This window comes from Panthera pardus, unplaced genomic scaffold (assembly GCF_024362965.1).
Source record: "Panthera pardus isolate Hobbes unplaced genomic scaffold, ASM2436296v1 HiC_scaffold_22, whole genome shotgun sequence".
In the NCBI taxonomy this organism is placed as follows: domain Eukaryota; kingdom Metazoa; phylum Chordata; class Mammalia; order Carnivora; family Felidae; genus Panthera; species Panthera pardus.
In genome coordinates, this window is record NW_026526788.1 from 73,781,869 (window position 1) to 73,797,616 (window position 15,748).

The 15,748-nt window shown below is 42.8% G+C and overlaps 1 protein-coding gene across 2 annotated transcripts in view; it reads right to left on the reverse strand.

Annotated features, from left to right (window-relative positions):
- The window catches only part of RAB11FIP2 (RAB11 family interacting protein 2), a 36,626-nt gene extending 22,381 nt beyond the window's left edge, over window positions 1-14,245 (reverse strand). The window contains exons 1-4 of one of the 2 annotated variants that reach the window (XM_019459580.2): window positions 13,498-14,245; window positions 7,361-7,803; window positions 6,136-6,604; window positions 4,826-5,426 (exon numbers count right to left, since the gene is read on the reverse strand). In XM_019459580.2, coding sequence (XP_019315125.2) covers window positions 5,393-5,426; window positions 6,136-6,604; window positions 7,361-7,803; window positions 13,498-13,850 — 1,299 coding nt within the window. In that variant the 5' untranslated portion in view covers window positions 13,851-14,245 and the 3' untranslated portion in view covers window positions 4,826-5,392. Of the gene's footprint in view, window positions 1-4,825; window positions 5,427-6,135; window positions 6,605-7,360; window positions 7,804-13,497 lie in introns of those variants that run through there. The other variant, XM_019459579.2, reaches the window with a different exon arrangement.
- Window positions 14,246-15,748: the final 1,503 nt, after the last annotated feature.

Consider the following 15,748-nt stretch of genomic DNA (forward strand, 5'->3'; position numbering starts at 1 on the left):
CAATTTTTTATACCTTCTAAGAAAGGTATGATACAACCATAGACAGGAATTGACTAGTTAAGGAAAGAAAGAAGGGAGAAAGGGAAGTAGGTCAATGTGATCCCAAAAGTAAAAGGCATTCTGTCATGCAAAATTACAAAATACTAGTGATAGAAAGGAGTTCTTGATCTCAGACACTATTTCTGCACTGTCCTAAAAAATAGCTAAGGGGCACACAGGGTTTTCCACAGCAAATACTGTCAATGGAAATCCATGCATATATGCTCCAATAAAATCAGTAACACCCGGAATGATATTATAAAACATACCATTAAGTGAACATAGAGCAACTGAGACTTTTTGCCACATGGTATTCACAACTACAGTAAGGCGGAAAAATAATGAAGGGAAAGCATGTTCTTTGTGGGAGTCACAAACGGAAGGATATTCCCAAAACGAAATTCTCCAGTAAAAATGCCTCCCGTAAGTTCTTGCTCTCCGACGAGCTTCCTCTCTTAACATCAAACATCAGCTCTCCATACAGGGTACGCTTATATTATCGACTGTGTATTTTTTTTTTTAATTTCAGAATAAGACATACCCAACGAACTTTCTCCTTAACGAATTCCCTTGACTGGGTAGAGAGAGTTCTTCAATCCTACACTTTTTCACGGAGGCTCAGAAGAACACCCATCTCAGAGTTTCTCTTCAAGTTATATATAGTATATATATATATAGTATATATATATATATATATATATACTATATATATATAGTAGCGTATAAACACACGCATGTTTTGTAAGTGTTGTTCATCACTACTGATGCCTAGGTTTTACCTGAACCCTGAGAAAAAATGCACAGAGGCCATAAATATTAAACCGTCAGACATTTCAATGCCTACAATGATTTAGATGTGTCTTAGCTATTCGGCCAAATCTCATAGTCGTCTCCACATCCCTGTTACAGTCAAGCTGATCTCCTTACTATGGCCTCCGCCTCAGCAAAGGCCCTGTCAGCAAAACTGACATGACGATGTCACCTATTCAACTATGAGTTCACCAACAGGACTCCTAATTCCTATTCATCAATGAGTACTTACTGAGCTCTTAGGAAATACATGATATAATTTAGATTAGCGATTGTTAAACCTGAGAATCAGTGGTTAAGTCTTAAAGATGTTGATTTTTATTTCAGGGCCCATTCCACTAAAGATTCTAACTCAGTATGAGATAGGACCCAACAAACTGTAAGTTGAAAAGAAGTCCCCAGGAGCCCCTGATGATCAGCACTAAGGATGTGCACCGATGTAGGTGCTGTGGGGCACCCACAAAAGAAGAATTCAGCATAGCTGTTACGAAGCTTAGGTAGCTTAGGAAGTCTGGATCTGGTGTTACAAATCAGTGGTTCTTCAACTTTTTCAACTAGGCTTTTTAAGCACACCTGTTACCATGGCCCCTGTGCCCTAACGATTAATAATAGTGCTAAGGGTTGTGAGAAGTAAATGCAAACACTGCAGTTCACTTAATATTCTGAGGATGGATCATTCAGACAAGGTTTAACCAGTTATGCTTCGTTAGGTGGCCTTCCACACGCGTTCAGGGACACAGGCTGCCCCTCTCTTATGGCTCTGCCCTTCTCAAAGATCTCCACTCAGCCTGGGGCTCCGCCAACTAGTTCAGTAACCTGCCAAATAATAAATACCTTTGGCTTTGGCCTTCCTGGCCATACAGCCTCTGTTACAACTACTTGACTCTACCACTGTAGCACAAAAGTACCCATAAACCAACGGGTAGGCTGTGCTCCACTGAAACATTCCTTACAAAAATAGGCAGCGAGCCAGACTTGGCCCCCGAGCCTTGTTTGCCAACGCCCTGGTCTAAGGTAGTGAGGAAGAGAGGCAACAGTACGTGGACGACTATCCGGTACGTTTTCACGAACAGACCTGAAGATGGTCGACATCTCTTCGGCTAACTCTTCATTAAGCCAGAACTTCGTCACATGTCCCCACCTAACTAAGGGTCTGTGTCCGTCTGAAAAGAAAGGGCATCACGTGTGCTGAACACACCCACCCCTTCCACGTTCCACTGGAAGACCGGCCCCGTGTTATAGAAGAAATGGCTGTGAACAGATTATTTAAAAATGGTGCAACAAACACGCAGGGGTTTTCTGTTTTCGGAAAATTATATACTGCTGATGCAAACAGGCACGACTTTACGAATTGTGGAGTTAACCACACATTAGTTGATGCTGATGATGCCAAAGCACCTGTGATTTGTAATTACAAAAAGCAAGTGTAGCAATTTTAAATCACAGATAACTCGATACCCATCATAAAGCGATGAAACATCTTCCTGAAAATGGCAAGAATTCCAACTGCACCTCCCAGTCCACGTGCAGTAGGCGCTTTGCAGCATGCCGAGTGTTCAACGGCATCCGGGCTTTTCAGAAGCGGCACAGACCACAAAGTCAATGCGGTGTACTCACCGCACCCCATTCAGCTTCTTCCGGGTCCATCGCTGAGCCCGATTTCTTCACTGGCTGCACTGAGGCTGGGACGTGACTGCGCTCTGGCCAAGGGGACATCTGCAGAAGTGACGTACGGCACGGCCAGGCCTGGCACATAAAAGCGAGCTGCGTGGGGTCCTCCGCTAGCTTTGCCTGCCGCCCGACCTTGGAGACAAGGTGGTAAATGGTGGCACAAGAAAGGAGGAGCCTGGTTCCAGAATACTAGGGTGGCGCTGAACGGCTGCAGGGAGCAAAACACTGGCTTCCCTCGTCCCCGGCATCGTGAGTCAGGAGGCAACGACACGGAGCTGTATGCTTGTACCGTGAGAGGTGATAAGCCACTGAGATCTGGGGTTATTACGTTACAGCTGGTAACTTGCCTAACACTGGGTTCTTAAGGAACTCCAGAAAATGTGCTATTTAGGGTATGAATATTACATTTCAGGAGTCCTTTAAACACACTCAGATTCTGAATAATGCTTAGTTGTACACAAAAAATGCACGTATCTGCCTTTGTGGCTCTGTCTTCCACATCCCAGAAGATCTTGATCTCTGCAGCCCACCCTGGGCTGGAAGAGGAGACTGAAGGAATAAAAGCACATTTTAGGAAACTGGTCTGCCAAGCTTTGTATTCATTCATTCAGAAATGTTTTTTTCTAACACCTGCTACCTGCCAAGCATCAGGCTGGAGACTCGGGGCAGAAACACGAATGCCATGGGGGCACTGCCCTCAAGTTCTCCACGGCGGCGGGAGGGAAAACAGTGACCAGCCTGTATCAGCGAACGATGGGAGGCCCGCAGAAAGGAAGACTTACATAAGAAAATGCTGCAGCACACGGATCAATTACCCTCTCCACCTCCCTAGAAAGAGCAGGCCGGGCTTCCAAGAAGAGGGGCAGGGACATGAAAGGGACTGCAAGTCAGTGACTGCGAGGACAAGTGAACCCCCGTTCTCTGTTGGAGTAATCCCACAAAAAGCCTGATTCATTTCTCCTATCAGTTTGATGCAAGACTGTAGGACCTATTCCAAGGACAGAAGCAAAATACCGTATTTGTTTGTGGTTTACAAGGTGCTTTCTTCAGGTGGATTTCACTTTTTACTAAGAAAAACTGTGATGTCTAAGAAAGTGCTCCTTGGCCCCTTCCAGTTTTAATCCTACGCTACGCACACGCAGGGCAATACCACGGCCTCCCTGCACCTGCCATCACAGGTGAGCCAGAGACATCACAAAGAACACGATCCAGTTCCACAGCTACCCAGTTTACCCTCAACTTTGCTCAGCATTCTCGCGGACACTAGTCCCAAGAGTCCAGGAGACTCTAAACAGATCGATTTAGCACAACTGGAAAAAAATAACCTGCAGCACACGTCCTAGTGACAGGAGTCCATAGCTTCAAAAGTGCCTTCGGTGGAGATATTAATATGAGCAATCTAAAATGTCTCCAATCACTGAGGGCTGATGTCGGGACGAGAAACAGGAACATACTGTTACGTAACGACATAACTACCTTGACCGTATTCTCCAAATTCCACTCAAGATAAAGCTGCTTTCTGGAAGTTTGAACTGCTTTCTTTTCCAAGATCTATTTATAGTCGATCCTCCTTCTTTACACTATAAATTAGAGCAACCCGCAACCCTTTTATTCCAAATGTGTTACATTTACCACAAACATGGTTTGTACACAGATGAAAGGTTAACTTCCCAGGAACCTGGATGGTTGTTATCCTCATACCTGACATCCCAAATAGGGAGAAGAGAAATAAAATGTTTAAATCTTGTTTTTTTGGTTTTTTTTTTTAAATGCTTGCGAGCGTTTTATGCATATATCAAGAAACAACTCTAATTCTGATAGAAATAGCGCTCGTACTGAAATCGCCCAAACAAAGCCTGAATCGGGCAAAATGCCACACTCACTTTTCAAATCTGTGGCAGTCCATGTGAACAGCCCAAGTAAAGGGCAATTAAAGAGCTGAGGACACTTACTTTTTCCATATGCTGCCATAATTTAAAAACATTATTTTCCTATCATTTCCCATTTCTCTTGCTTTTCTTTGACTCTAAAATTATATAAATTATCCAATCTCTAAGTTATCTCAGACAGTTGTTTTTAATTATCTTCTTCATAAAAAGAAGTTCAGTGAAAGTGGGGAGAAGCAAATATATTCCTATTTACCCCTGTAATTTAGGACTTAATATATGCAATATACTATGTAAAATCCCAAAATGAAATATTTGAGAGCGGCATAACAAAACTACGGACTCAATAAAACATTAATACCACATGATAAAAATCTATTTCTTTGGAGTGTAGTTTATAAAGAAAACCGAACAGTACCTTTTAAAGCCATGGCAAATATTTATTGCTAAACAAAAACGAAAGAAACACGTTTCCCGTGAAAATGTTAAATGCCTACTCGAACGCGTCATTAGGAGATCGGAAGACAGGTGGGAGAGTACCGTCTAAACGGGTGCTTGTTAGCACTGTATTTTTCGCTTACAGTGGGACAAAACAAAGCACTGCTTTTGAATAAAGTATGATATGACAGTATATAAAACATAATAACAGCTACCGTTCACGGGTTCCCTAGCTGGGCCCTGGCTTTATACCATGTACTTGATTTGTAACTTATCATCACCCAGTCCTACCAGGTAGGTATTCTTTTCCTTGTTTCAAAGATGGAGATGATGAGGTTTATAGAGGTCACAGAGGTAGCGAGCCAGGGTTCCCGCTCCGGTCTGCATTCTAGACATTACTGCCTTGAGGAAAAACTTCTATTTCCCACGGCAGACACTCTACGATACTATTCTATAATTGCTTAGGATTCCAATACATTCATCTTAGCCTTTGCTTAAGGTTTCTTTAATCAGCTGTTCCACGGTGTACTTCTGCAAAATCCATAATCTCATTTAAAGGTATATTCGCAGTTCCAACTTGTACTAAGGAATAAGAAAAGTACCGTTATATGCGTAACTGAGAACTCAGATTTTGAAAACCTAACCTTTATCGTTACCATGAGAGTGATCATTCCCATGACTACAAATCATCATATAGATACACTTTGATATATTTACAGTACCCACAAGGGTCACAAAGTTCCAGTAAACATTCACAAAGAAAAGCTACTTCTAAAGAGCCACTTGCTAAAGGCAGGTGACACCTACTATGAAAACCAGTAAGACCTAACATGAGCCAGCTATTCTTAGAGAATAGCCCACTGGTTGCTATGGTCCACTAATCCTCTCCAGAGAGCCCATGAACTAATCCCTGGAAAATAATATCTAGAAACACAACATTATCACCTAAATTTCTGGCTTAAATGAACACCCACTGGTGATTCACTCTCACCATGTCTCATCAAAAGCTACACTGCTCTCTTCACAAGTTTCAGTTGAGTTTCTGGCTCACATAAGTAGAAACAGACTAGGGTAGGGATTAAGAATCTTTTCTCCTTCTAAGATAAAAAGTTCAATTCCAAAGATGTATGCAATGATTCCTGGCTCCATAATTAATTATAAAAAGAAGATAAGAATTTTGTTCAAGTCAAATAAAAGGAATTTAAAACATTCAAGTATTTTTAAAGGGATATTTGATACTTTAAGGATGCTATTTTTCAAAATAGCCCAACTTCCCCCATGTTAGGCTTACCTTGAAGATGGCATTATATTTGAAGCCCTGAATTTTGTTGTAAACGGATTAGTTGACTCATAATCGAAATAGTCCTGACGATTTTCACTAAATGCATTGGGTGATTTCAAGTCACAAGGGCTATCAGATCCCCCATTGTTAAGTTTATCAGATCTTCTGCTATCTTTTTTTCCAGTCACTCTTTCAAACAGGCTAACTTTCTCCCTTTTCTCCCTTTTATTTTCTTTCCTTACTTCAACTGGTTTTGAAAATAAATTCATGCTGCTGTCCCAGGATTCACTGCTGTCTTCAAATGGATTTTTCTTCCTTGGCAGTGTTGCGAATTTTTGGGGTAATGAAGCAGTCACATTTGTAAATGGGTCATTTTGTCTTCCGAAAGACGAGTCACCTTCATCCACACTGCTGTCAGGTTGGTTCATTTTAGAAGTATCAAAGCTTAATGTTCTTCTGTGTGGAGATTTGAGACTTCCTGCAAACAATTTTGTAGTTAGTACATAATCAGTGACACATCGCATCATGCAACTTGACAGATTCTGTGTGCACACTGCTGCTTTTAGAATGAGAGCAATTAGCTATTTAAAGATATTAACCTTTAAAATAATCAAGGAAAACAATCTTAAAATGCTAAAGTATAGCAGTCTGAAGTAGGCAGGCTATTAATAATTAGCATATTGCTAGACAGTCAGTAATTTACTCAGCTCAGAAAGAAACAATAATATAAACACACTATAATGTCAAAACCAGAGGTTCTGGTGGGCATGATGGTGCTATAAATTCTCAAAGACGTTTTTCATCATTAGCATTAAATATACTTTCCTACTCCTGCACACGCAAGGTTTTTCTTCTAGGAACTTTCTGATTAAATGGAATATCCATTTACGTCTCAGGCTTCCGAGACTGAAGAAACAGCAATTAAGAAAAAAAAAAAAAAAGAGAGAGAGAGAGAGAGAGAGAGAGAGAGAGAGAGAGAGAATCCAGGCTATGAAAAGCAACTGGGACTTATTTTTGTTATCACTTAACATAACCACAATGCTGAATGCAGACAAGTTCTGCCTTTAATAAACATCAATTTTGAGGATAGTCAGCACTCAACAAAGATTTGATAACTAAACTTGAAAACTATCAAGACGTTGCAATTTTTAATTTTCTAATTTCCTAAGTGAAACTCTGAAAATGAAAAGGGTAGTTCAGATCACTGAGGCTACGATTAGAAAGTGTCACTTACCACTTTCCGGAACCGCTCCGAAGGAATCTACCTGGCGTCCAAGAAGATGTGTCTGACCGGCGGTGCCAGACTTCAGCTTCTCAGAAGATATGTGGGTCCCAGTCAGATCAGACATCGAATGTGCTGAAGAGAGTCGCTGAGGACCCAAAAGGAAAGGCTTTTTTGGTTTGGATTTCATCTGCATTTCACCACTTGAAAATTCAGTACTGGCATCGGGCACGTGAGAACTTGGAATGATGGCAGAAGACGTATCAGAAAATGTCCCATCGTTTTTTCTACCTTTCATCTTATCTTTTAATTTTGCAAAAGGAGACCTTGTTTTGTCCTTCATTGATAAGTCAAACATACTTGCTGTCATATTGTTCCTCATGAATTGAATATTGACCTTTATCTCACCCCTGTTTTTGGCTCTTTTTCCTTGTTTGGATTCTAATCTAAACCACCTTAAAGAGAAGGAAAAAAAAAAAAACTGGGTTGTAACATGTAACAAAGAGAGGATATGTGCTTGTTACGTACAAATAGCTTTTCAGGCTAAGCTATTCTTACAAATCAAGGCACTCTAAGCATGACAGTGATTATGTGTCCATCTGACGTAAATGTTGCTAGTGGCCCAAGAACACTGTTTAAGGTTAAAAGACACTGAGGTAAAGACTACTGAAAGAATTCATCAATACAAACTACTTTTGAGCACTGTAAAATGATAAAGGATCCCATTTTTTAACAAATACACATTTAGCCCCAACCCCCAAATATTTCTTCTCTAAAAACTACTAAAAGAATGTTGTTGATACTGGAGACCACTGCACTGGAGTTTGCTAATCATGAAAATTACATGTGATGTGAATTTAGATTCACATGAAGTGGGTCAAAGCCTTCTCCTGAATAAAATCTGAAAAATGTGTAAAACGTAGGAAGTGACAATTAGTAATAACTCTTGTAAGGGTTTTGAAGAAAAGAGAAAGCCTAAATGCTTCTTGTTAGAATGGACTTGCTTCATTTGCTATTGCCACCGTAACAATAGCAAATAAAAATTCTCTTAATTGGGGCCAAATCTTCTGCTTTTAGTCAGTTCGCCGAATTGCACTGCCCGCTGTCAAATGACGTTACAGGAGTCCCCCTTATCCGCGGTTTCACTTTCCACGGCTTGTCACCAGTGGTCAACCGCGTTCTGGAAGAAGATGATCCTTCTGGTACTTCCTCAGAAGGTCGGCGGTAGCCTCATGCTAGGTCACGAAGCCTACATCACTCACCCCACTTCGTCTCAATCCGGAGGCATTTTATCATCTCACATGATCACAAGAAGGATGATTACAGGACAGTAAGAGATGTGAAGAGAGAGACCCCATTCGCGTTACTCTTATTACAGCATATGTTACGACTGTTCTGTTGTATTATGAATTTCTTACTGTGCCTAATTTATAAGTTAAACTTTATGACAGGCACGCATATATAGGGACAAACATAGTGTATCTAGGGTGGGGTACTAGCCACACTTTTAGGCAACCACTGGGGTCTTGGAACGGATGCCCCGTGGATAAGAGGGGGCTACTGGATAAGAGGCAAAGTTTATTTTGGTTTTGTTCACAGTACTTTTATCCATGAGAAAGTCTTCAGTTGTCAGTGTGACAAGTGGTCATTCTATAGGGAAAACAGCCAAAAGAAAAAGAAAAAAATTTGCAAAATCGAGCCTAGAAGAAAGTTTCTACAGTGTTTTCCCATTACTTAACAACGAAGCATAAACCGCACACAGGTTAGTACTTAAATACAGCTCTAATAAAGTGTAACAGATTTTCTTAGCTACAAAGGAACTCTGATCGAAGTTTACATTAGTACTTTCTCTCCTTGTTACTAAGAAGATACCCAAGAAGCAGCTTATGTTTACCACACACCAAGTGAAGACTGGTTCACGGGTCTTTCCAGGCAGGAGAGGAAATTAGCACATAGCATATATACCAGCCACATCTTAGCAAGCGGCACACAAGAGAAATATTTTCGTCATTAATTTGAGGCATTTCAATCAATTAAGATTTAGTTGCATCAAAGCAAGCAATTTATTAAAATAAAATATTTTATAGTAGAAAGCCTTAATCAGAGACCCTAAACTGAGAAAAGCCCTTGAGGCCAATGGTGAAATCTGAAGACACAGGGACTAGAAATAAGAAATGACAGCAATAAACTCTGTGGAATAGAAAACCCTGAACAATACAGAACTTAGCACTTGAAGAGCTTGGTAATGAAACAAGGTTCTATACCCAGTTATTAATTCCCAGTTTGGGATAATAAAGCCATTTTAAATAGGGGAGAAATGCTTCCGATGGAGGGAAATATTCTGTACCATCTTGGGATATATACAAAATAAGCGAAACACACTTTGCAAGAAACATACCAGAAACAAAACAAAAAACCTAAGCATGTAGGACTTTCATGTATATAACAAATCAAAGCAAATCTGAGAAAAAAAATAAACCAGTAAACCAATAACCCAATAAATGGAAGAGGGTAAAAGTAATCGGAACTCACTGAATTTCAGAGATAAGGCCAAACCCATCATCTAATTTAACATCCACTTTTCACATTTGAGGAAATTGAGGCACAAACGGTAAGTAACTTCCCAATGTTAGATTAAAGTTCAATAAGGAAAACATCCAAGTGGATGAACAACATGTGCATGAAAACAGTTGCTCTTTCTTATGTGATGAACCACATATGTTAGTAACATTAAAGGCAGGGCTGGTCACATGTTATAGAACACTCTATTTAATCAAGAGACAGTGACAGCCAAAGAGGAAGGCAGCACAGGTTTTCTACTGCTAAAGGGTAAGCTACTTGAAGAGTTTGCCTTGCACTCAATAAATGTTTACTGAACGCTTTTTCTAAAACTCTATTTTTAACACAACCAAGCTATAATTCCGTGTGTGTGTTGCATTGTTTTATTTTATGGTAGGGAACACTAAAGACTTAGGTAAGCTTTGAAGGATCAAGCAAGTCGGTATCTGAATACAAACTGTAAATACAGTATATTTTCCATCCTCCCCCCACCCCGCCCCAAGGAGAAAACTGCAAAGCACTTTTAACAAATATATAAACTTAAAATTTAGGCATGACAAATAACTTCGGCTGCTTTGTTTTGAAAGTGATATAATGGGGAAGTCTTAATGAGACCTTCAAGAATCATTCCAGAGATACTACTTATTTTCCCAGGCTTCAGAAAGATAAAATGAAGACACATCATTTGGGGCTTAGTGGATTAATGCTGATTTTTTTCACCTCTGGAGTACCGGGTTTCAACTGCGTCTGGCCTCTGTTCAATTTTTAGCGGGCACAGGCCCATGTTCAAAAGCCACCACACATGTGGGAACTATTCCCAAGCAATCGGTGCTGTGTGGTCAGAAACGGGACAAGATTGGCAGGAAGGGTGCCAGAGGCCAGGACACAGGTGCACTGCAGACTCACACAAAAGTCCTAAAATCTGCATGTGTTTGAGTCATACCTAACTCGAGGGACTCTGATTGTTAATACTTTTCATGAGCATTTAAAAAAAAAAAAAAAAAAAAAATCAACATCACCCAGTTCTGCTGTAAAAAAAAAAAAAAATCAATAGATATTACATAACAGCATGAACGATTTTACCATTCTATTATTAAACATTGTATTATTTCCTTAAATCTTGTGCCAGAACCAACCCAGACACTCATAAAAGTGGGAGATACAGAAGTTCTCTTTCCGTGCCCCACTCAAAGTGTTCTGGCTCAGGCCCTTTCCCTCTCCTTACAGGAGAAGAGAAGAAAAGAAAAGGAAAAAAAAAAAAAAAAAAAGGCATTTAATTTCAAATCATAAAAATAAGTAAAATAAGAGTTTTAGCCTTCATACTTCTCTCCCTATCATGACACAATTGGAAGGCAAGCTGTAAATACTTAGTCTTCAGCGTCAAGAGTAAAAAGTGTCACACCCAGCAGCTTCATGGGACTTCTAAATCAGCTGGTGGCCTTCATCACTCATACCGGTTTTCTAAAAAGCACTTGGGGATAGGCCGACAAGGCTCAGCCCTGTGCAGAATATTAAATATCTTTCTTGCAATACACCGGTGGCTCAAGTTCATCGCTCACTGTGCCACGTGCACAGCTGTGCTGCAAAAGGAAGCTATTAAGTATATTAAAAACCCAGAAATATTACCAATAAAGATATCTCATCAAATACGTGGTCCTCATTTATCCACAAAGAAAATGGGATTTAATAACATATGAAAATCGCTTCACATGCAATAAACATCACAAGCCCTGTTGATAACATTTAAAAGCGTTTTCCCCCTAAAAGTTCTTATCAGTTTTATGTAGTGGCCAATAGAGAATTCCCGTAGGGAGACTACGATAAGAGAGTGTTGCTTATGATCAAATTTATTGTCATTCGGATGCTGACAAAGATAAAGAGTACAACAAGAAGGAACTTTAAAAGCTTAGTTCATCCTCTGAGTTTCCAAATTCACAGTTGGGCCTACTTTCGCTCAGAAAACTTATATTGGAGAGAAGGCCTGAAATACATCATTCAATAACCTAAAAAGTGGCAAAAGTGCAGCATAGTATTTCAAGTTATAACATACTTAAAAGTTTACATTCAAAGCACTTTAAATATTATAGAGTGAGTGTCATCCAAAGTTGGTGATTTGAAACAAATTATTTGCTAATTATCCACTTTTTTTTCAGTTTAAATTTGATGAAGAACTCCTCAGGGGAAACTGAATACCACTTTGTAGGTATCAAACAGTTATATCAACATCACTGATATATATTCAACTTTACAGTTTTTAAGCCCTTTCTCTTTTTCTTAAAATACTGTTATCTTTCGGTGAGCTTAAATGTTTACCATTTTCCCTCATGCACTCCCAGTACTTATCCCTCTACCCTTTTACCCTGCGTATATTAAATCTTACATACAGTTCCGATTTAAAAGACATTTTTTAATAAAAATAAAAATTGCAACCAGGAGAAGCCTGCAGGAAGATATGTACAGAAAATAGTAAGACACGGTTGTTCTAAAAATATAAGAAATTAACATGAACCTCAAGAAAGTTATGCTTATAAAAAGTTTTTAAAAGGGCAAATAAATTTCAGTTATGACTGAAACACCAAAGCTGCTTCGGAAACTTGAAGTCCTGTTATAAAGTCAACCTATATTTTTCTCTCATTAATTCCATTAATCTTAAGGGTCTCTCAGACCAGAATAATTATAGGCTTAAGAAAGGGTGAGTACACCTATCTCTGGAAATTTACTATTTTTCGACTTGAGACATAACACCCAGTGTTAAATTATATTATCCTTTTTTTAAACGAGAACGTATCTACTCTAAGCTTGAAAGTCACAGGTAAAAGGTCATGTTTGTATTGAAAGGTCATCAAATCACTTCATCAGAACTGAACCCTTGTCTCCAATCTGAGAACATTCCACGTAGTCTAAACATGCCGACTTTACAGAACTAATTCCGAAGTAATACACTCCCTCCAATACGTTGTAAATTCAAAGAAAAATGTTAGTGTCTATTGAAGGTTGAGAATATTTGTACATAGTTTTCATTTTTTTTTTTCTTGTAACGGCTTTAGACTCCATCAAGCTGTACTGACCCTGAAAGATGGTTGAGCTAAAATAAAGGCCAAGTTTATAAAGCTGCAATGAAATACTGAGCTCTAAATTTGGTAATTTATCTTCCGACAGAGTTCAATATGTGACCTGATATTGGAAGACTTAATTTTCTGATGTTCCAATTCCTGGAAAATTGTAATGTTTAATGATTATAACAATTTACACATACATGAAGTTTTAGTTGGTCAACACTGGGATCCAGTCCTCCTAGGAGTAGTGAAACAATGTCAATTTACTTACAATTCAATGCAAAATATTCAATTATTTAAGATGTTTCCCTTAAACGCAAAATGAGAGTAATGGATCCTTAACGACTCCATTTAAAAAATATTTCTTCACAAGGGCTACTTCGACTTCAGATGTGTGCAAATGTGGTGCCCAAAACTAGGTCATATTTCAGTCCAAAAACCAACGCCCCAGTTACACAAATAATTTCCAAGAACAGAAAATCCATAAATAAGATATCATCTCCCCCCAAATTCAAAATAAATTATATAACTTACTCTGTTTTCCTTCTTTGTTTGTCCTCAAAGATGTCATTGAGATTGATTGCCACCTGCCCTAAAAATTTATCCAGACCCACCAGGGACCTGTGCATAACTATGAGGAAAAGAATGTATTTCTCTGGATTCCCCTGCATTAGCAACCCAGGTAGCTCAAAAGAGGCCTCTTCCTTCCAGACTGGCTCAAGGGTTTTCTCGGCTACAGAGGTGGAGTACTTTTCCTTGCCCAGCTGAATTATAGTGTATGTGTCATTGGTGCCACTTTTGCCTTTGGGCTTCAGATCTTTGGCTTGGAGCACTGTGACCTGCACGTGGGTAGGAAACCACTTTTGGGCTTGCTCGGACAGCATCATTCTGTCCTTTTTCTCTGCACCGGGTTCTCAAGCGCAGGCGGTGCCCCTCCCGGAGGGAGCGCCTAATTCCTTAATCGCTGCATCCTAAGGGCACTTAACGGCGACGGGCAGCCTCACAGCTGCCCAACTTCGCCAGGGCTCCCTGTCAAGCGCCTTGCTGGGGCAGCCCCGGGGCACGGCTGCTCTGGGGGTGCCCTCGCCGCCGCAGAAGCGCAGGGGCCCACCATCCCCAGGCCGCGCCGCCCAGGCCTCCGCGAGGACCCCGCACCTTCACGCGCCGCCGGCCGCGGGGACGGGCCCTGGGCGGCGGCGGCGGAGGCGGGGGCGGGCGGCTCCCGGGCCTGCGGGCAGGTGAGGCCTGGCCGCCGGGGCCCCGCGGAGGGCTGCGGGGGTGGGAGGGCGCCCCCGGCCCGGCCGACTAGAGCTCGCCCGCCCCAACTCGCAGCCCCCGGCCCCCCCCCCCCCCCACCCCGCCTGCCTGCTCGCGGCCGGGCCGCCCCCGCCTCCTCCGCACCCCCCGCCCGCCCGCGCAGGCCGGCGGGCCCGACCCGGCTCCTCCTTCCGACCCCGGTAATACGAACCGCCGGCGGCTCGCGCGGCCTGGCTCCCTCTCGCAAACCTCTCCCTCTCCCTCTCCCTCCTCCTCCTCCTCCTCCCTCCTCCTCCCCCTCGCCTCGGCTCCTCCTCTCGGGCGGGGGCGGGGGCGGGTCGCCTGGCTGTGGAGCGGGACGGGGGACGGGGCACGCGGCCGCCCCGGCGCCGGCGGGCCGAGGGCTGCAGGGCGGCGGGCACGGGGCTCGGCCTCGCCGGGCCGGCTGCTGCTAACACCCCGCGGGCGGCGACGGCGGCGGTGGCGGCGGCGGCACTTCCGGGTTGGCCTTCTCCATGTTGATCTCGGGAACGCGACGGGGCGGGACCGGGCGGGGCCGCGGGGTCAAGGGTCAGCGCCTCCCTGGTTGCCGTGGCGACCGGGGGCGCGCGGCGCGAGCTCCTCTCCCAGTGCTGAGTGCTCCTCCTGGGTTTCGCGCCCGCTGCTGCGGCCTGGCATGGCGTTGGGCTCTGGGGACGCGGGCACCTGCACGGGGCGGCTGGGGAAGCCAGGGAACGTTCCTGAAAGGTGGCAACCAAGGCCCGGGCAAGCCCGATCTAGGAAGAGACCCAGTTTTAATCTTTGGGAACCGTCTTGGGGGTAGCCTGATGCCTGGCGCTCGGCACCGAGCGGACCTTAGATAAATGGTGGTGGGATGCATGGGCTCTCTTCCTTGACCGAAAACACACTTTTCCCCAACCCCTTATCCACTCTTCTCAAATTCACTGGAAACGCATCCCCCACCCTCCACCTCAGTGGAAGAAGAGAGGGCAGCCGATAAAAGATTCCAAAACCGGCACAGGAATTTAATAAAGATCGCGAGAGACACTGGGCTGCAGTCAAAAGACCTGGTTTTACACCCATGTCTGCTACCATCAGCCTGTGTGACCTTGGACAAGTCATTTCCCCGCCCTGAGCCCCAGTTTCTTCAAGGGTGAGAAGACCGTGTCTAAGACCGCTGGCCACTGTATGGGTTCAACGTCAAAAGGACACCTCGTGGGCACAGTCTGCTAGACTATCCTACTTCGGAAGCCAAACCCAGAGAGGATTCTCCTTCACCAAGGGCTACAGACTATGGCCTTACCTGCGTCTTAGGGCAAAACCGAATGGACACCAGTGCTGCTGGAATGGAAGGGGTTTTTTTAAGAGAAGAAAATGGGGATCTGTTAATGCTGAGCTTTTTCTGGACTAGCCTGATCTGGTGGGGAAAGTATGGATGATGGCTGACCAGCCGGGAGCCTTCCTTGACGCTCTGCCTCTGCCAGAAATTCAGTATAGTGCTCGTGATGGGCACTTAGCCTCCTGAGGC